The 23,114-nt window shown below is 37.8% G+C and overlaps 1 protein-coding gene across 1 annotated transcript; it reads right to left on the bottom strand.

The window, feature by feature from the left end:
• Positions 1-3,659: 3,659 nt before the first annotated feature.
• Positions 3,660-21,582, bottom strand: LOC117214619 (organic cation transporter protein-like; the record flags this gene model as incomplete). The annotated part of the gene is made up of 8 exons (XM_033460820.1): positions 3,660-3,988; positions 4,274-4,621; positions 5,244-5,462; positions 5,654-5,766; positions 6,373-6,671; positions 16,629-16,887; positions 17,645-17,828; positions 21,545-21,582. Coding segments are annotated over 8 exons (1,641 nt in total), but the record flags the coding sequence as incomplete, so codon positions are not given.
• Between the last annotated feature and the right edge of the window lie 1,532 nt (positions 21,583-23,114).

Raw genomic sequence — 23,114 nt, forward strand, 5'->3', positions numbered from 1 at the left:
TCTTTTCATCTACTAATCCCACTCATAACAGCACACTCACCAAACAAACTATCAATGATCGCAAACGAGTCACAATGCCTTTCACATTTTACGTAAGCAAAAAAAGAATACAACGATCGTGATAGAAACTTTACAAGTGTCCCATTTACATATGTGCGTGTCTGTGTCAAGACTGCAATCAGTAAGATTAATCTCGTCTGTCGTCGACAACATGCTTCTCCGCAACCTTACTAGTTGGCACCGAATAATGGTACAATCGTCTCGTAACATGTATGATTGATAATTCGTCACGCTAGAGGGGCATATTCATTACTCGACGCTTCAGATTGCATCACGTTAATATTAATTAGCGACAGAAACTACGATAAAGGTCGCGAACTCTCGTATATTGAACCTTAACATTGGGGCAGTGAACGATATTTATGGAGTAGAGATGATATAGCACTGCACGTACGTAGCTGTGCGCATAGCATCGGATTCCATTGACTGTTAAGGGAATTAAAATGAGAAGAGAGAAGAACTTTCCATAACGATGCTACTAAACGGTATCGAGAAGAATCATTTCGTCGATGGTCTACAATAAAAGATTATAATACGTACTTGAGGCGGATAAGTCTCCTACGTGAAAATTAAAAAATGAAGAGAAAGAGAGCGATATAGAACCATGCGTTCCTTCAAGAAAAAAGAAGAAAAAAACCGACTAGATGAAGTAAGTAGTTCGCAAAAATATAACGTATCGTACCTTCGTGACTTTCCATACGAAAGTCGTATTCAGCTCTCCGCGGCTCACCGAATTAAAAAAAAAAATCGTGTTTGTAAGTGTGCTTTAGATACCGAAAAAAACAAGTTTTAAAAATCATGTGACAAGCGCATTTTTAAATTTGAGACGTTATCCTCTTTTGTTCTCCCGCCCCTGCCTTTTCTACGCCCGTCGAGATCGAATTCTCGCGATATTTTGCAATTCGTAGCTGCCTCTTTGGCACGAACAATTAATGTCACGTTTTTAGAGGATTAGACGCTGAAACTATTAAGAGCTGCTCGTCAGAATATTCCTTTTAATCTTTCACACGATGTAAACTTCCGTGGTAATCGACTTTGAAGTTTATTATCTCGTAATCTTTTCATCGAATTTTAATCCTTTTAGGCTTAAATCTGCCGAGTTTCTGAGCACTGCGTACACATGCAAGCAAAATTTCTCTGAGAAGCGGAAAACTTCGAAATTTTTGTATTTATCTATAACGGCATTATTTTGCATTTGTATTTGTATTTATCTAAATTTCAAGAATGTCTGAAAGTTGCGAAAATTAAGACATCGATATTTTCTTGGTTGCTTGTGGTAGCTGGTATGGCAAAGTAAGTGTACGAAATTTCTGGGATCTATGGGAAAATTCTCGTTTAGCAGTTACGCGTAGGAAAACTTTCAGAAGCAATCGTAATTAATAAATTGACAGTGGAAAAAGTAATTGGCCGATCGCGAATGGTTTTTCCACGCTTATTATAGCTTTAAATCGCGTTACATCTACAATTAGTCTTGAATTGTACCTCCGTAAAAACAAAAACATGTTTCTCCACTGTAACAGCACGAACGACTCCCACGCATACGTCGAATACTCGCTGCGATTCGAATTCCAGGTATTTGTAGCTCGACGATATTTCTCGAAACACACTGAAATTGGAATATTCTTCGCGCATTTCTAAGATTCTCCAAGAAGAGATTTCAAGCACTTCTAGGGAGAAATTTCTTGGAAGATTATCTCTGTACTCTTTATGAACATAACGTGAACTTGGCATTATAATATACAGCATGTTGAATGCTGAAATTATCGATTTTATATACAGATTGTTACGACCGTTCGCGGAGAGACGTTGTTGGAATAAACTGTGATTTATAACTTGTTATATCGGTGTCTTATTCAATTCAATAACGCACACAAATACAAAGGAAGGGTATTGCAGATTTATGGAGATTATGGAGAAAGATATTAAATTTGTCAATAAATGCTTTGTTACAGTTGGTACGACCGTTCGCGGAGAGATGCGGTCGCGAGGACGCGTCAGCGAGAGGCGTAAATTCTCGCGACGACTATGTTAATCGACGCCGCGAAATAGTCGTTCCCCTGTTTCGGTTAAGACAACAGAGGTGGTTTAATGAATGTAACACTGTATTAACAGGTTAACATAGAATGATATATTTTACAATAATATGATGAATATGTTACAGAAATTTGACTCGACTTTACGATATCTCTAGATAAATTCGTTTGCTCGTCAGATTTGTCGAAGTGTCACGTTTGACTCGTCAGAAGGAACAGATCCCCTTCGATTGTTCCTTTGTCTCATTTGGAAGATGACCCCCACTATGCTCGGGTCACGCCACCGCTCGCGCCTATGATCACGTGCCTCTTCTTGTGTGAAAAACGTAACGATCAAAAATCGACGTTTCTAGAGCTCGCTGCTTGGCAACAACTATGCTCTCGTCGATACATTGTATATGATCCGACGGGCAGATAGGGTGGTCTGCCTGCGACACTGTAGGGCCGCGAGCGACGGTTAGAAAATACAGCCTGTGGTAAGCCTCGTGGCGTAACACAGATTTTACGTTAATTTTATTCGAAAGATTTAGGTCAAATTTTTCCTTCGAAGAAGATTTTTCTGTCTTCAAAAGCGATTTTCCATCATTAATCGAAATATCATTTTTGCAATGGCTTGCTAGTGGGATTACGTGTTAAAACGTTCAGCTTTAAAGAGGATTATCTCCATCTCGGCGAGACTAGGCTCTCTAAAAATTGATGAATCCTGTACAGACAATATCTATAGTAAGCAACGCGTCGTCAAAACTTCAAAATATTATTACCCCGCTTTTACGTCGCAGATGTCGACAAAAATATTAATGAGATTTCCTAAGATAATCTCATACTTATTTGTATCGTTAATTCAATCGACTAAGGAACAAGTGGTGAAGAACTATTAGCAGAATCCAGGGAAGGTTTTACTGGCAAGTTTTATTACAAAACATCTAAGAACGATTTACATCATAATAAAAATAATCGCGCTATCTCGTCGCGTGACATGCGCCCGAGGTCTCTGCGATTGCTAATCGATCTACGAATACTTACACGTACATATGTACAAAACTCGTGGCCATACACCACGTTGTCCATATTATTTTCATCTCGTTAATATACTTTGTATATTTATGATGTTATTATTTTACTAGTATAACGATTATTGCACTATATTCTATAAGATGCAGCTTTTGTACGAACAATTTCAGGAACTTTTATAACAAAGGAAAGTACTAATTTTTAACATTAACTACCCACGACAATTTACGACAATTACTTTAACCTACGTTCTTACTCTAATTTTTATTCGCTCGCCTAATGATTTAATTTTTAATCAATCATTGTTGATGAAAAATTGCGATGATAATTGCATTGCGGATCTTTATGCAAATGCATATTTTCGTGGATACAATAATACAATTGAAAGATTTGATACAATCGAAAGGACTTGGGCAAAAGTATGTTTCTATCCATTAAATATCATCGATAGTGCTGTACTTTTGGATATTTTACAAAATTTTGCGTCATACGCATTCTATAAATTTTCGTATCTTCGAATCACCCATAATTGTATAAAAATCCGCTGTTTTGTGATAATGAATATTAATGACGGTGGAATTTAAGATTCCTGGATTCAGTAACTTGTCTTACTCTAATACATGTATTGCACGTTTTTGGAAGACTAAAGATTCTTTGCTCGAGATCAACGCGACAAATATTGTACTTCGTGGTGAACGTTTCGCTACAGCCTTTCGACCTCTGTGATCGAGTTTTCGCTTTTCCTCGATTTTATACTCGATCTCCGTAGCATGCTACTCCTTAAAGGTTCACCGCGAAGCGACGCTCTCATCGAATTCCTCGCACTGCATCTAAAAAATAATCGGAACATGGCGACCGGTGGTGTCTCCTCGTCCTCGCGTTTCCTGTCAAAACATTGCGTTTAAAAATATTGAATCCAATCGCTTAAAGATTTGAATAACTTCCCAACTCGATCCTTCTCTTCTGTTCAAAAGATTTAAAAAGCATTTGAAGAAAGAAGATAGTCCAGTTTTCTTTTGAGAGATTTAACAGATTTTAAGAAGAAAGTAATACGAAAGCATACGAAGATGTAGATCTAACAGAATGCTTGAGAATCTTGAACTTCGAGCTTGAAGATCTGTGAATATCTTTGAAAAAAGGAGACCGAAAGTTCCTTTATGTGATTTTACCTTCCGATACAAGGTACATCCCACATCTTCTGATCTTTTCCAAAATCCTCGCTGTCCTGCAGCGTCTGCGGAAGATCCTTATTCAATGTTTCCGGCAAAAAGAGAGTCAGAAGACCGCCCATAATTTCGAGTGTGCCCAGCACAAGAAGAGGTAGGAACGAGGACACAACATTGAGATAGACTACGAAGGGTGCGAGGATACTAGCAACGTATCCCATTATATGTATCAAAGCTACACCCTGAGCTCTAACCACAGTTGGTAATACTTCAGCCGCATATTGGAGACCGATATTGTATGAAATGTTTATCCAAAATCTACCGAGAATTGCCAGAGAAGCTGTATATATACTTGAAGAAAAAATTTTAGCATTAGTTTTTAATTCTAATTTTTCATGAAATAATTTTAGAAAATTTTAAGGAATAAAAAGGGAAGAAATTATTTTATCTGTCTGTAATTTGTCTGGTTGTCTGCAATAGTTGATACAAGCATTTGCTAAGCTTAATATAAGCGTGCTTAGCTCTAAGCTAAGCACAAGCAATAAGCTTCTTATCTATAAAACGTTAATCTAGCCAATTTGAATCTAAGGGATTGTATTATGGATTACGGCTACTGAAAGCCATATAGCACTGCTGGAGCGCTGAAGCCCATCATTTTGAGGACTATTGCCAACGCCCTTTGATATATGCGGAAATACGAAGCGATCTTATGATCAAAGCAGTAGAAGGGGAAATAAAATATCTATACAACGGATACATGATAGGGCTTGGAAACTATTCTAGCAATGTAGCAAATAATCTACAAGCATTTGCATGTTATAAATATTCCAAAATATACATTTTCTTCCTTTCAAAAAGCACAATGTTATACGAATGAAAAATATTCGTCTGATTAAGTCAGAATTATCGACTTAGGTTATTTAGAAGATTGATCAGTAATATAGAAGGGTGTATATATAAAAACGAAATGTACGTACTATTGGAAACTGCAGAAGCCCAGATGCTGAAGATACCAGAAATGACGAGGGAACCACACGCCAGCCATCTTCTGCCCCATCGATCAAGAACGAGCGTGAGGAACGTGTCAGCAGGCAGCTCGGTTGCTGCAGCAATCGTGAACGTAACAAACACGTCCAGGCCTAAATTATCGACGTTTCGTACGTGACCATCGAACACCAAAGAAATCGCCATCCTATATTTCGTAAAACAATTTCATATGATAAAGAAAAGCACGCTATCATATTTCATGTGAGAAGCAAATTCCTTGCTTCAGAAATGAAGTATTTTTAGACAAAAGATATAAAACTGTTCGTGAGATTTTTACAAGATACAATTCCGATTTTACGTCAATCTATTTGATATCTGTTTAATAGCGATACGAACCAAATAACAATAAATAGAATCGTGATATTCCGTAGTCGTGGCGTTCTAAATAGATCCAACACGGAGTACGTTTTGTCTGCTTCCTCCTCTTTGCAGATTCTGGCACAGGTTTCCTGTTATTAGCAAATTTTTAACTAGTTAATGTCGTTTGTCTGTTTTTCTTACAAATTTATGTGAATCTGTTATGTGTACAAAGATTACGATAAAATCCGGAAGAAAGTTTATGTTATATTTGTATGAGACGATCCTTTCGAAATAGTTTACTTGGACGTTCGCAAATTTTTTCATTTTACTTTATAAAACATGAAACCTCTGAAAGTCGATTATCTCCTTATATCGTACATTAATGTTAATATTGCCATGATCTATTCATAGACTGAGCAGTTTCCAAATGTTTAATCTATTTGTATAAAAATTTTCAAAGATAAAAACAATATACAAATTCAATAAATAACATTACAGAAATAGACAATAACAGACAATAACAGAAATTGACAGCAATTTATCGCTGGCAATTTAGGTGATGAATAAGATATAAAATTACTAGGTTGTAAACAAATTTTCATTACGTAAAAGACCCAATTAGACTTCTATTCAAAGAAAATGATTATATGATATGCTTAAAGGCATATAAATTGGTATTTATAGAACGCACATAAAGCAGGAAAGATCATAAAAGTAGAAAATACGGAAAAGATTGCGGTAATCGGTTTATTTACCCGGAATCGTCTATAGATGTCATCGGGCACCTTGGTGCCGTTGATTCGCTCGAATTTACCAAGGATTTTAATGGCCCTGTCTATCTGACCTTGGCTGACCAGCCATCGAGCGCTTTCCGGTATCAACCATGGCGTACCTACGGCTAGAACAAGAGGAACTGAGGTGACAATACAGGTCATCCTCCAGTCGGCCAAATAATAGGCGATCCAGGGTAGAATGCAAGTTGCAAATGTGAAGAATATTGCGATCGACATATTCGCCACGAATGTCCTCCACTTTGGTCCAACGTATTCTAATACTGGAATAAAAAACATAATATTTAGAAGAATCATCTGTAAAAGAAATATTCTGTGAATAAAGAATGGAACAATATATTAGGTTGTCGCAGAAATTTCTTTCGTCTCGTAAGGAGATAATAGACGCATACTATTTTTTGTTTTATATTATTTTATTGAATTATATTCATTGGGACAAAATAGATCATACGTAATTCAATAAAATAATATAAAACGAAAGAAACTTTTGGGGCAACTTAACGCAATATGAAGAAGAAAAATTTGAGTTACAAATATATAAAAAGTAGATATACAATATATAGATTAATTTAACAAACGTGTTTAGTTCTACGATTAAATCGTGTTTAGATCTAATAACAAGGACTTTAATAATTTCCCGATGATTGTTCAAGCCCATTTAAATTTCCGTAAGTGTTTCGATACTTATCGACAAGAATATGTTTCTATTTACGAATTATACAGGGTGGTTGGTAACTGGTGGTACACGCGGAAAGGGGATGATTCTACGTGAAAAAAGAAGTCGAAAATATAGAATAAAAATTTTTCGTTTGAGGCTTTGTTTTCGAGAAAATCGACTTTGAATTTTCGCTCGGTACGCGTGCACTTTATCACGTCTCGTTATAACGGATCTCACTGTAGATCGTTGTCTCAATTGACGTTATTTTTAAAATTTTTTAAATTTTTAAATTTTTAAATTTTTAAATTTTTAAATTTTTAAATTTTTAAATTTTTAAATTTTTAAATTTTTAAATTTTTATTCTATACTTTCGACTTCTTTTTACGCGTAGAATCACCCCCTTTCCGCTTGTACCACCAATTACCAATCACCCTGTATTTCTTAAAGATACAAAAGGTAGAATCACGCGTAACTAGCAATATCATAAATTAACTGTGAATAAACGGATCGTTAGAGTCAAAGGATCATTTACATAATTCAAACACGAGCGTGTGTTACCTTGTTAAGCTATTTATGGTAGATATTGAAAGATCGATAAGCCTGAGATACATATGTAGTATCGTGGACGAAAGGCCTGGGAAATATCGGACGAACTATGAACAGTGTCGCGAGAGCCGAGGCGCCGTCGGGCCCATCAATGTGTCATCGGTCTTTTCAAGTGCATAGTTTCGTGGAAAAGACCTACGTGACCCTGGCCACGAGCGTCTGCAGAACACGTGTGCGGTGGGCCTAGGAAAAGGGCAATAGAATGCGACAACAGTTAGTCGAAAAGCAGAGCGCGAGTCGAGAAACAGTGTACGAGTCGAGAAACAGAGCGCGAGTCGAGAACGAGAGTGCGAGTCGAGAAGCCGAGTGCGAGTTGAGCGGAGACGGAGGTTGCGAGTGGCGTTGCCGAGAGAGTGTGGATTGCGCTGTGTTCTGTACGTTTGGTATGAATAGTTCAAGTTAAGCCACAATCGTCTTTTCTGTCTGATTAACATCTCTATTGTCCACTCTTTGTAAACATATTACATCACGATATTACACATATTTATGTCGAAACGAACATTCTCTACGGAAAGTCGAGTCTAATTCGATGAAAACAATTGACTTCCTGAACGAACATATCGATATATATCCACAGTGCAATGACAAGTAAATATTACTCTATTTTCGTACAAGAAAACAGATTAAAACGATGAGAAGTTATCTTGAACAATTGAACTGACCTTCGCGATGAATGAATCTCGCAATTTCACGAATACGTAGACGAAATTAATGTCTGGTGCGTATACGTCCAATAAATTAGAAACGCAAGGTTGTAACTCTTTAATCGCATAACAGGACAAGATGCGATAAACACGTGGAAATATATCATAGTGAACAACGTCTATTTGTAGTTGCCGTAAAATAGGGAGTAATTGCTCTTAATGAAGCAACCGTGTTAGCCACTTAATAGTGGCTTGCTTCTAATCCGGAATCACCTTCAATTAGTTGTAACTAGTGGCTTCCTGATAATTACCGCTCAGTGGTTGTTTCTTTTTTTTTGCTTTATTATAATTGCGATGCTCGAACCATGTTTACCATGGAACTCGCTTCCTTATTTAAAATCACTTTGTACCATTGAATTTTACTTTTCATGCTTCATAATGAACCAATTTATAATTCACAATAAACCAAAATGACGAACGTTCGTTTAAATCACGAGTTTCAGATATTTCTATTCTCTAAAATTACCTGAATTAATTTTTATTAAATAAAATAGCTATAGGATAATTCCACAAATCAGATATTTTGAGCAAATATCTCGGAATTTCCTGTTTAATTCGCCGTAAATTTTTCCAATACGCTCTGGACCTCCTACATATATATAACGTGTCTATACATAACTGTTAATTCATCATTTTCTCGTAATCCTAACAAACAATGCTTAAAAACTTTAACTACATTTTGGATTATTATCTCGCACGAATAAATTTTAAGCTATTAATCGCTTTCCTGAAAATCTGGGTTGGTTATCAGCTTCGGTACGAGACCATCGAGTAACTCGGTACGCATGAACGGAAATAATCTCCCAGTTATATCCAAATGTTTAATAATTTTCTACATAGAAATTTAATGAAAAATAAGAATAGAAGAACCTAGCATTACAAAAATCAACTTCCATGAAATCTAAATATTATTTATGCTGTCTGTAATTTTCAACATCTTCTTTCGCAAATCATCATCACCATCATCATCATCACCATTGCGACAGCCATTCTAAAATATATGTATCATTAATTTAATAGAAAATAAGAGTAGAAGAACCTCACGTTATAAAAATCAATATTCATAAAACCAACAAAATATCGTTTTTTAAATATATGTATCATTCAGTTTGTATTGCCTTTACAACGCGTAGATAGGGCGAGGAGATCTCTTCTGAAGACGAGATATTATTCTCATAGAAAGGATACAGAAAGGAGAAGAAGACGTAAAGAAGCTTCTCTGAGACCACTCGTTTCATCACTTCGCCTCTCAAGGTTTACTGCCTTTAACATTACATTATTCGCGCAGAAAAAGTATTCGCTTTTCTCCCAGCTGTTTCCGTCACCCTGTAATTTCATATCGTGTTACCGTTCGATCAAAAGCGACAACTCATTTATTGTAAACGAAGATTCCGTGCGGCACAGTTAGCAAAGATAAATTACAGACGATCGTATTAATAATAATAATCTGACCGATATCTCGCAATGCGACCAATCGATAAACGCGAGCACCGTCCAACGCAAGGACGTTGTTAACGTTTCGAAACTGATTAACGTTCGTTCTCTTCTTTCTTTTCTTTCGTTTCTTCCTTCTCGCCTGTTGGCTCGTAAAAGTATCTTAGCATTTATAGACATTTTTTATTTATTTATATTTATTATATATGATGGTATCATAATTAGTACAACAAAGTATTATTACGTTTCTGTTATATATTCATGAATATATTGTAATTTCATTAGGATCGTAATAAAGTCATATAATAATTATATCGAATATGACGTCAGAATTATAAATACGGTTATTATAATGCAGAGTTTCAATTAAGTAAATTTAAAAATCTATATACAAGATACAAAATTATTTAGCGTAATTATATATTTCACAGTAATTACAAAAATATTTAATTATAAAAATAGTCAAACATTTATTATATTAATAAATCCCGATATTTGATAACCATTTATTACATGTTTAAGATAACTATTTATGCTGTATATTTGTACTAAATAAATGTTTGCATTAAATATCTCGTAACTTCTATGTGCATCTTCAGAAATGCTTCAAACTTTACCAATATAATCATTACAATGCTAATGAAATTTCAGAATGTTTTATATAACACATATTCTACATACATATAAATTTTCTGTGGCAAATATGTAAATGCTTTTATAAACTACTAGGTTTATACGCTTTGCAGTCTCATATTTTCCTCCCACTGTTAGCATTATCTGCAGTTTGTATGTGAGTTGTATGAAGTTGATCGAATTCTACGCTTTCAACGATCTGGTCGAGTGAGATTCTGCTTGAATAAGTTATAAATCCTGGCAGGAAGAAAGGCACGTGTTATTGATATCGACTGGTTAGCTGGAATGTTGAATAGGAATTTAAAGAACCAACTCAAACTTTATCGATAATAAAATATGGAAAATATGACTGCAAATAATACGTGAAAAATAATGGAAATATTCTATAGGATATTTGAATGTTTATTAGAGAATTTTAATAATAATATGGAACATAAAGAAGAAAGAAATTCGATGATACTAAATAATGATGATACTGAAAATTTCAGTGATTTTTATTAATATAAAATTAACATTAATATAAATAAAAACAAAATCTATTATAAATGATATAGACGAACTTTTTAACTAAATATCGTTAGAAAGAAAAGTGACACAAGTATACATACGAAACAATACAAAAAATCCGCATCTATCTAGAGAAATTTGTTAGGAATTTCAAAGTCTGTATAAATACGTATACTAATACATAAAGCTTCTAAAGCTCTAAAGTCTTAATGTTTAAAAAAAAGTACAAAAATATTTCTATTAAAATATATATGATATTTTCCACGGTATTTTCTACGCAGTTTCTACAATTAAGGATTTCCTCGTTCCCATCGATTTTCCTCTAGTTGTGAGACCCTCGGATAATCACGTCCCTTTCATTTTATCTTCGCTACGCTCGATTATAAATACGGAACTGAATATAGAATTATTTGCAAATCAATGAATCCGATGATGTAATTTGTTACGCGCTCGAAACGAATTAGTATCACTTATCTTAGTTTCAATCAATACCTCACTTTCTCAAGTCATTGATTAAAATACGATTTACATTCGTACCGATCGAGCCTTCTTTCTCAATATTTCCGTCGAATATTCGTGATCAATCGTTTAATCGACCTTGATAATTAGAATAGAAATAAGAAAATTCGAACGCCAAATCATTAACGAACCAGCCACTTGCTCACGAATCTCGTCAACTTGGCCTTGTTTTGTCCAACAAATTGTAAATTTTTCCAACCTCGGCTTGAGTCATCGATTCAGAGTTAATGCACGTCACCTGAGTTTCTTTGGTCTCGATTTTCACAATTGGAATGCTGTCTGCAGGACAAACTTGCTATTCGATCAAGAAAACTCGTTTCAATGACTCGTCTGATGAACTTTCAATCAGCGTTCTTACGTTTCAACAGAGTCTCTTCAAAAGTTTCAATCAGGGTCTTAACGCTGTACTTTCAGGGTATAAAATATCTTTCAAGACAGAGACTAGTCTAGATTTTCTCTTCAGTATATTGATATTAGAACAATAACTGGAAAATATATTTCTACAGTATTATAATTGAAATTTTTTCATGTAGAGTTATAATAAAATTTTGTATTATAAATTGCCTGTATTATGGATATCAGACAATGAATTCAGCATGAATTATATCGATCTTATATTAAACAATTTATTAGAATTTTCAATGGAATATTTAAAATGTTACTTGATTGTTTTATATTATTATGTGATATTTTTACGAATTTTAAATAAGTTTGCTAGAAGAAGATGTTCATTTTAATTAAAACCATATACATGTATGTATGTATATATATACATAGATTTATAGTTGTGGAAGCGTTCGTTGTAGAACCATTCATTCGTTACCTTCGCTTTCCGTTGGGAAGTGAAAATTTATGAAAACCCTGGTATGCTATAGTTGTCCAGAAATGAAAAGCAATTTTGAACAACTAATCCTTTGTAATCAGAATATTGTCTCGTTAAAAGAGAAAACAAAATTATAATTGATCGCGAGTACAGAGGGAAAATATTAGTATAGAAAATGATTGCTGTTACGACCGTTCGCGGAGAGACGCGGTCGCGAGGAAAACGCGTCAGCGAGAGGCGTAAATTCTCGCTACGATTCGGTGAATCGACGCCGCGAAGTAGTCGTTCCCCTGTTTCGATTAAGATAACAGAGGTGGTTGAATGAATATGACACAGTAGTAAGTTATATTTCACCGTTTATTCCACAACTAACGAGGATAGTTACACTGGTGCGTATGTACGAGATGAGTGAGTGACTGATCTGCGGGTGTGTATACCCGCTCGAAGGATGTTGACCGTTCGAAGGATGTAAAATCAGTACAGTACTGGGAGACGATGATGTGTCGAAGGAAAGCTAAGGATGGGTGTGTCTAGCGCACGGGACCATCGGATTTGTTGGTGCCGATGTTATTTAGGAGAGTGAGGGAATAGGCTTCGTTTCTAATTGGTTAAACGAAGGGTCTTAACCGCCCTCGAGAGAAAGTGGTTAGTGGGAGGACAGTTGCAGCGTACGTGCGAAAAACCAACTTTCCTTAGTTAAGCCGTGGTAGACAATAGTCTCGAGAAATTCCTCGGAAACAGATGTTTGTTTGAAGGACCTTAGCAGGCAAGTGACTCAGGTTTATGACGGATGCTTAAGGCTATTGAGGGTACGCCGTACGGAAGAGCAGACATCTGGTGTCCGTCTGGCCCGCGGTGTGTGACCTGGGCCAGGCTGAGAGTCTCCCGGCGTAACATCCTCCCCCCGTTGAGAGGGTACCGATCAAAATTTCATTAAAGGTGGAGTTAATTGGAGCAGCCGCCCGACTCCTTGTTGATTGCTGATTGTCCTTATTCTGCTTGATCGGATTGGCTCGCTGGTAGGACGAGCTGTGTGGCACGTCGTTCCAAGATGCTCGTTGCCGTATGACTTGTGGTAGTCTGGATGAGGCCGTTGTCGCCAGGGTGACTTCGAAGATACGGTCGAAAGTCCGGTGCGTTGAGGATATGTTGTCTTCCTTGCGTTCTGGATCGCCGTGGTCATCTGCATTGCCTGGCGATTTTCTATTGCGGTTCGCGAACCAGGAAGTGTCGTGAAACAGCTCGGCCCATGAAGTATCGTGAGACACCTCGTCCCAGGAGGTGTCGTTGTACAGCTCGCCGATTTCACAAAGGCACGTGAAATCCGTGTGTGGTTGCACAATGAAGACGTGAAGGAGGTCTTCGGTGGATTGGGGGACAGGGCTCCCCCCCGCTGACCCATTCGTATCGCATTCTCTTAGTGATGATCCCCGGTGGAGACTGACCGTTGGATGTCGTGACTGTGACTCGCCTTGGTGTTGGAGAGTATGTTGGCATTTTTGGAGCCGAGGGTGACTCCAGTGAGATGCCTGTGATACGCGACTCGTTCGGTACGGCGCTCTGTGAACTCAGTAGAGAATCGTTGGGATCAGATAGAATGTTCTGTAACAAATTGTGGGAGATCAAGCTCGGAAACGATTTGTCGTCTGGTGAGACCCTCTCTTTCTTCAGGTCCGAAGGCTCGTTGAATTTTTTCAAATTCAAGGTGATTAGTAGCGTTGAATCCGATTGTTCAGTTCCTGCCGATGCTAATGTGGCTGTCGTCAGGCCGCGTTTAGGTGACACGTTGTGAGTGTCACGCGATGAGGTCCGCGTGGGAAGCGTTTTCTGATTTAAGGCGTTTGGCAGCGTTGAATCAGATTGTTCATGTAGCGACGATGCTAGCGTGATTGTTGTCAAGTCGCGTGTAGGCGACACGCTGCTAGTATTGTGCAATGAATTGCGCGTGACTCGCGGCGAGGTCGGCGTTCGAGTCGATGCGATCTTCTCCGTCAGCGGAGTTTGAATAGCGTTGCGTGTTTTGTTTAAGTCATTGTTACTTCCCTTATCCGTGGGCCCTTGTGGCAATGGCGAAGGTGGCGTCTTCGCATTGTGTCCAGGAAAATGATTCTCCGGTAATTTAAGCGAAGCAGACTCGCGACCGGCAGCTGATTCGTCGTTTGTCGATTGTGCCGTCGTAGTTAGTCGTAGGTTGCTCAGTTGAGTAATTACTCGGAGTTCTAATTTCTCGTACTCGTCGGCTATTTCAAAGCCGCGCGCGGACTCCTCCTCGTCTATGCTTACGATCTCATTTTGAATGGCGCGGAGCTCCGTCTCGTATGTTTCCAGACGATTTTTGATTTGAATTAGCTCGCTCTCTCGCGGACTGCCGGATTGTTCGATTTCGTCTAGTTTTTTCGATAAGCGTGTAAAGTGGCCGATACAATAACCCCGGCGTCGACGCAAGGCGGTAAGCTCGTTTCCGGTGGCCATTATTTGTTAGATAATTGAGAGTGGAATGGTTATAACTTACTTCTGTTGAAGATTGTCCAGTTGCGGCAGGAGGTTGCGTGGTTGCGTTTTAATCACCGAATAATACCTCTTCAAGGGTGACGATCCTTGACGTTACTGACCTCGCTGGGGGGTAACGCTTCCGCTGCTGGTTATGTTGGATTCACGTGGCCCTGTATGATAGTGGGTGTCACTGGTATGCGCTTTTCACTTGACGCGTGATGCGGCTTTGAGGATCGAATGATTCGACCGGTTACGTGTCCACACTTTTCACTTGTCACTGAATCCGGCTCGAAAGATCGAATGTTTCGACCGGATGGGTGACAAAACTATCCACTGCCACTGATTATCCGGCTCGAAGGACCAAATGTTACGACCGTATGGGTAACAAAACTATCCACTGCCACTGATAATCCGGCTCGAAGGACCAAATGTTACGACCGTTCGCGGAGAGACGCGGTCGCGAGGAAAACGCGTCAGCGAGAGGCGTAAATTCTCGCTACGATTCGGTGAATCGACGCCGCGAAGTAGTCGTTCCCCTGTTTCGATTAAGATAACAGAGGTGGTTGAATGAATATGACACAGTAGTAAGTTATATTTCACCGTTTATTCCACAACTTATAACGAGGATAGTTACACTGGTGCGTATGTACGAGATGATTGAGTGACTGATCTGCGGGTGTGTATACCCGCTCGAAGGATGTTGACCGTTCGAAGGATGTAAAATCAGTACAGTACTGGGAGACGATGATGTGTCGGAGGAAAGCTAAGGATGGGTGTGTCTGGCGCACGGGACCATCGGATTTGTTGGTGCCGATGTTATTTAGGAGAGTGAGGGAATAGGCTTCGTTTCTAATTGGTTAAACGAAGGGTCTTAACCGCCCTCGAGAGAAAGTGGTTAGTGGGAGGACAGTTGCAGCGTACGTGCGAAAAACCAACTTTCCTTAGTTAAGCCGTGGTAGACAATAGTCTCGAGAAATTCCTCGGAAACAGATGTTTGTTTGAAGGACCTTAGCAGGCAAGTGACTCAGGTTTATGACGGATGCTTAAGGCTATTGAGGGTACGCCGTACGGAAGAGCGGACATCTGGTGTCCGTCTGGCCCGCGGTGTGTGACCTGGGCCAGGCAGAGAGTCTCCCGGCGTAACAATTGCGAACTAACTACCTTTAAATATTATAAATATTCAATGGTATATATAAATCCAACTATCTTAAAGTTTCATATTTTTATCTTGCATGAAATTCTTATAAAACAGGAAAATTAATTTTTCTCTGTCTCTCTCCCTCTCTTTGATATAAACGCCGCAGTTAAAAAATAAATATGTATGACCTCATGTATATTCATATGTATTTAAGCATCTTTCTTCGTAACTTTGAATGGTTTTCAATTTCATTTAAATTGTTGCATGGCAACGTGAGTTCTGTTGCAAAATTCATATACTTGTAGAAACGTCAGTCGTAAATCAAGCATAACAACAGTTTTACAGTATGTTGTAGAGATTACTTTGTTATTTAAACTTAGAGATCTTCCTGCTTACAGTAATTACAAAAAGTAACTGTACACCATCGTATTTAGAACGTCATTTATATATATACCAATTAATTAAGACTAAGTCTTAAGATAAGACTGATTAAAATATTAGCTTTCGTATCATTTGTAATACTTTCATACATGCTTATAAATAATTAATGCTATCAAAATGAAACGTAAAAACTGATTTAAAAAAAAGGAAGAGAGACGCTTCATTGGGAAATAAGGATACATACGTACAAGTACTTTTTGTAGCCACTGTGTGGCTTTCAAACTCAATTCCAGGGCAAAAAAGAAATTATTGAAAAACGGTTACCTAATATGTACATCATAGTGAAGCAATTATCAAAGGCGAATCCAACGAAGAAACGACACAAAGTGAACTGCCAGAAGCTACCCGTGAACGCAGTAGCCACCCCAGCGAGAAATCCCATTAAATTAGCTCCGAGCAAAGCTGGTATTCTTCCATATTGATCAGCAACCCATCCAAAAATTAATCCTCCGAAGATAGCGCCGATGAAGAAGATACTTTGAGCTATGGTTGGCAGTGCATCATACTGACAAACCCATCCCAGCTGCAACAGAAAACTACAGTCGAATGATTTACTTCTGATCACTATCAGCATCACGGGAATCTTATAGCAATTTCAACGCCTCGATTAAACGAATTTTCGATCAAAGTTTCAAAATTCCTAATGAAGCGCGCCTCTGTCCTTTTTCCTTTCCCTTTGAGGAAAAAAGAAGGAGAAGCTTAAGACCCTGAGCGTTCTCGCGTCCTTCTTCTGGATGCTTCCTACCCCTCGATGAATAATTCTCCTCCTGACGAGCGACGCAAAGTTCATGGAAATCCACTGGAGCAAAAAGTCTTGCAATTTATGTCGAACAAATCTGTGTGTTCGCGCTGTTGCTCGTTATAACGTTTTATTAAAGTTTCTTTTCAATCCGGTATTTTCATTTTCAGTTTCATTTTCAGATTGTATTTTATTTGGCAATGTAACGCTTGAATTTAGAATGTACTCTGTAATTTCACTACATGCACTAATTATTACTGCAATATGTACTAGTAATTCTGTTACGTACTATAATTTTCCTCTGTGGAAATCGACATTGTTAATTTTCCCACTTCTGAACTATCGATCTTTCCACAAACGTTTATTCGACCCTTTCCATCGTTCTTCTTTCTTTCCAAAAATTGTACACTACGCTTATTTTTTATCGAAATAGATCATGCAAATAATCGAATACGACATACACAGTATAAAGGGATTGATTGATAGGAACAGATAAAATATTCAAAAAGCAGGAAATTACAAGTCGAACATTTTCTGTCACCTCGGATGCCACAGACGCATAAGGGACGGTGGTATAATTAAATTCCCATCCTTGTTGGCAATCTTTCGTTGGCCACGATGGGTCCGGTACGTGGCTTCCATTTAGCAAAATTTCCGTGTAATTTACATCGTACATGCTGCATCTCGAGTAACCTTCGCGGTTGACTGGTATCGCCAGCGACAGCCTGAAACGAAGGAGAAGATAACGTAGATTGGTTCACGGTCTTCGATGCCGATGGACGTTCCGACAAGCGAGTAATTAACTTTCTATTTGAAACTCGACAAAAAATATTGGGAATCTCGAGTATTTATTGAGCTAATAATATTGATTGTTAGTCGAGTCTGATAAAACGTATTTTATTGGAATTTCATTTAAAGCGAAGAAAGTTATTTTCAATTGTAGCTGGATGTACGTTAATTGCTGTTTTCCTGTCTTTACAAATTACTCATTCCTTTGTTTCATCAGCCTTTTCGATTATTATTGTCTCGTATTATTATTGTCGAGTATTGTCTCGTGGTTATTATCTCAACGCTTTTATCGTGTCAATTTATTGCGTTGTGTTCATACGGGTTTGTAGAATATATAATAAACAATGCAATGAGAAATGAAAATGAGAAAATTTTGAAGAATTATTAAATTAGGTAAATTGAAGGGAAAGAAGTTCTGTGAAGGAACTGGATTGGATCTAAACAGATAATAAAGAAAGATGATCCAAGATTTGCGACCTCCGACGTATGTTGAAAACACTTACTCATTAATAACGAATGTCATTAAGATAATTCAGTGACGGTAATTGCGTCTGTTATTCTGATGAATGTTACATAACGAGATAGGAAGTCGATGTCATGATGACTGGCGCTGTCTGAATCAAATCAACCCTATTCACAACCAGATAATACCGTCAAACGATGTTTACATTATTATAATATGAAATCCAATTTGAAGGCTTCGTGAATTTCTATTATCCTTCAATGAAATTATGAAATAATGGCGCAATTTAATGATAAAGATTATTATTATTTCATTAGGCTTGCTGTATAATTTGCTAGATTGTCTTCAACCAGATAAATATATCAATAATTTTGGCAATGGCTATCATCACATACTTTATCGAAAGAGAGAACATTGGTTCTCTTTGATTTTCGATCGTTGAATCGTCGAAAGAAAACTTCGCGGCTCAGAGAAAGTTCTCCTACAAACACGTACATAGCATAAAAATCGGTAACACGCGGAAGTTCTACAGGAAAAAAATCAAAAAGACTTGCTGAGCAAGGCAAGAACTTTCCAATAGAAGGTGAGCATAATAATAAATAACACTTGCACGGATGCTTGCGGAGGAGTCGTTGACTATATTAAACTAATACTAATTATGAAACAATGTAACAGTAACGGTACTAGTCGTAATTAACATACTATCGTTAACATTATCGTGATATCGAAATTTCTTCCCACAAGATCACCGATTAATTGCATCGATTTGCGAAATTCTTAGTGTTCGATGATTATCATAGTCGAGGAAAGGTATTTACAAGATATTAACATCCGCATCTAATCACATCTCGTAGCATCGCGACTTATCACGCGTATCGCCTAACCTTTACATGAATATTGAACGAACGAACACTTCGAACGCATTATGCAAGTGTACGTTACGTTTTTCATTCGCCGGTAAAAGCTTTCAAAAACGAGTTAATGAGCGAATGATACGTGGCATGCGCGAAAGAAACGAATGCTTGCCCATAGAATAGCTGAAAATGATTCGAAAAGTATACTAGCAAAATAACAATAGATTCAGATGATAACTGACCAGTCGACCAGGATTAGTCACAGCCTTTTAACAATTCTATCGATTTTTTGCTACTATTATACTTATTTACTCCAAAGCTAAGATCCTATCTAGGCTAAACTAAACGTTAACTATGACTCACAGTTGGAAAATGCACTTATCTTATACGTAATCATTTATCAATTACTGAGTTCGTTAAGTTCTATTTTTGTTTGCTGAAAGGAAAAAATCTTCCATTAATTAATCATCGCTATATCGTTGTTTGCTATTGTCTTTCGTCTGATCGATAATCATTTACCCATTCCATCGTTGTAGAACTCTTCATTTCTGGTTCCTATAATCTGGTATTTAATATCATCGAATTTATTTTGAAGCACGTGCACGTGCCAAAAAATTAGGTCACGGAAGTTTTATGCATTTCTGTGAAATCTGAAAGGGCAAAATTGCAAAGTACACGTGTGACACGTGGAAATATATAAAACATCGGAAAGTAGCACGCTTTGTAACGTTTAATCGAGGTAAAACAATTTTTTATCCAGCTTCTAGTTTTTTCTTTCGCTTCCTTTATATTCTGAAAAATATGCGTAAAAATCCGCAGGCTACGTATTATGACGTAAACGGAATGGAACGAATCAATAATAGAATAAATTAAATAATATTAATATTAAAATATTAAATAATATTAATATTAAAATATTAAATAATATTAATATTAATATAAAAATTATAATAATAATAATCGATAATAAAAGAAATTAAGGACAATGGAACACATATTCGATTTATACTAAATATCCGCGGCTGTCCTGATATTTATTGCCAGTCGCGTACATACGTTCAAGTTATAATTTCTAATACCATTAGAAAGTTAGGAGAATTTTAATCGAGAACGAGCTCTATACCCTTTGAACGTAATTTGTTCGTCACTTAATCGCTGCACGCGGTAAACACTAACGAGCAGCTCTTAAACAAAAGTATTTGCACGTTATGGTCAACAACGGGGTGACTAGTTATTAGCGCGTTCTCCTGTTTCATTGAAATTTTAATTGCATCAACGTAGTACGTTCTATGGTCGACGTCTTAACATAATTGTACGGATCGAATGTCTTTACGTAAAACTGTCCCGTGCATGTTGACGATTCGCGGCCAATCAACGATATCAGGCCGAATGTTACGTGCTCGACGCTATTTTTTCGCCTTCACGCTCTCATTGTTTGCGCGAAGGTTCAACGCGTTCGCGCGGCGTACGCGATAATACGCGCTCCGGGAATTTTATCCAAGGAGCATTGTGCGAGCGCAACACGTTGCGACACCACATCCTTTGCCTCTCTCGAAACGTCTTAATAACGAATTATGGTGCAATCGAACCATGCGCGTATAGCAAAAAGCAATCGTTTCTAGGCGTTCACTTTGAACACCGCGAAGGTTAATTTGGCAACTACATATATATCCATGTATTGTGTTTCTAACGATTGCCAAATGCTATTTTCATGCATATAGTGATGCCATCCTTTTGTTACGAAGGATTAGCATCAGAGAAATTTTCGGCTTATTACGCATATTGAAAATGTAACGTAAGATTCATCTTTTTTTTCAGCAAATATGCAGAGATACGCACAGGTGCGTTTGAGTATTAGGGCACCTACTGGTTACATTTATTGGAACGCTCTAGCGGATTTTACGCTGTAAAACATACGACGTGAATGAAAGTTCGGATTTATAATAAAATAAGCAGAAGATACAATCGGAAAAAGGATCTCAGCAAGACGATAGTATTAGGACAGCGTTAGGAAACGGTAGGCCAAGAAAAGCCGGTCGAAAGATGATTCGTAGAACTAAAGGAAAGTGTTGAGATATTGATCCGTTTCATAGCGCCGATGCGAGCGAAAAGCGAACTAAAAATTGCGCGTTTAAGCACTAAAATGTCTATATACTATCACGAAACTACGAAATATTACTAATCTTCTATTTACAACGAAGCTCGTAAGTCTCGTGACCAATTTACACGAAAAAAGATCGAGTTAGAGACACGATAACGCGTTAATGAAACTTCTAATCTCTAAATCTCTAGAGAGAAATCCTTAAAAGCTGTAGATCCTTAATAAACAATTTACCGATTACGACGATAAGTCCCCTGATGCTCGTAACCAATTTTTCACAGAAAACGGATCACCAAAGTTGCAAGACTTTCGAGTTGGAGGGAATGACGCGTTAACGAGAGCGTCGCGACGTATAATGTTTACAAAGTTTGCGTGGAAATTAACACGATCAGGAATAAGCTGGATCGTTGTCACCGTTTACGATCGTGTTTCCGAGATGAAAGAAACAGCTACTATTATGCAATCGATCGTTTCGAACTAGTAAACGGCGTAGCGAAATAAAACTCGGTGTAAGTCTTAACATACGTTCACTAGCAGGAACGTGTTTTATTGAAACTTTTACGACTCGCTACCGGCTGCCCCAGCCGTTGCATTATTTGAATAACATCGAAGGTTGTTGACCTAGCAACCGAACGAAGGTGCGATCCAATTGGAGGTGGATGTAATTACACCTTGAAATACCTTTCGTCATCGAGCATTTCCAATTCCCCGCCGAGTGTCCTCCATTTTTGCGCTTAGTCTTTACGCTCGATATCGTCGCGATTTGCAAGCACTCGCTAGCAACAGAATGTGCGATCGTCGTCGCGCGTCGCCGTTTCGACAGAATTAACGTCGTTGGAATCTCACAACGATTGAGAAACCGCATATTTACTTCGCGCGAAAACCACGATGAACGAGTTATGTCTCGTTCGGGCTAATTTCTTTGAAGTAGTCAATGTGTCGATTTTTAATTTATGCTTCAAATATGTAATATCGGAAAATAAGGATAGAAATTTTTTTCCGATTACTTACAATTTATTAATATTAAATTGAATATACAAATATAAATTGGACAGAGAACGATATTTATTTAACGGAAACTAAATGCAATACTCGTATCTATATCAAATAACTTTGCAGTTATTTGATCACTCTCGTCACAACGAATCTAACACACACACTCTCTCTCTCTCTCTAACAACTCTATCAATTCTCACGACTCTACTCTTCGACGACTCAATTAGCTCTGATCTTCGCCAATACACTCCTGCTCGGTCGTGCTCGCTCTTGCTCTCGTCCTCTCACACACACACACACACACGCACACTTTTCGGCTCACATACTCTGGCCTCTCGATTGCCACTCCTTGAAATGTGGAACCGTACTTCTGTTTTGACGCTGCTTATCTTTTCTCGCGTCACTGTTACTAGGCGCTCTTGGATGAAAACAAACCACGAAAGACGACGTACACGGTGTTTTCTAATTTCAGCCGATCTCCAATCAAAGCTATTCTACGATATTACAAATATTAAGAATCGAAGATCCAGTGTGAAGAATTTGAAGGGTTGACTCTGAGATTTGAGAGTAATTTCAGAGAATAGAAGCTTAATTCCTGCGATTACATCCTTCACATACTTCCCCTTTTCGGACCTTGACACTACGCAAGTCTCTTTCGGTCGTGCCGTACACCTCGCTGCAATATGTCCAAATCCGCTGCACTCGGAACACCTAACACCTTCTCCCCTCTCCGGACACTTAACACTTAGATGATCCTCACTACCGCAACTGAAGCATCTTCTTTTCTTCATTGCATCTACAGATTGAC

This window comes from Bombus bifarius, unplaced genomic scaffold, assembly GCF_011952205.1.
Source record: "Bombus bifarius isolate JDL3187 unplaced genomic scaffold, Bbif_JDL3187 scf7180000009230_frag, whole genome shotgun sequence".
Classification (NCBI taxonomy): Eukaryota; Metazoa; Arthropoda; class Insecta; order Hymenoptera; family Apidae; genus Bombus; species Bombus bifarius.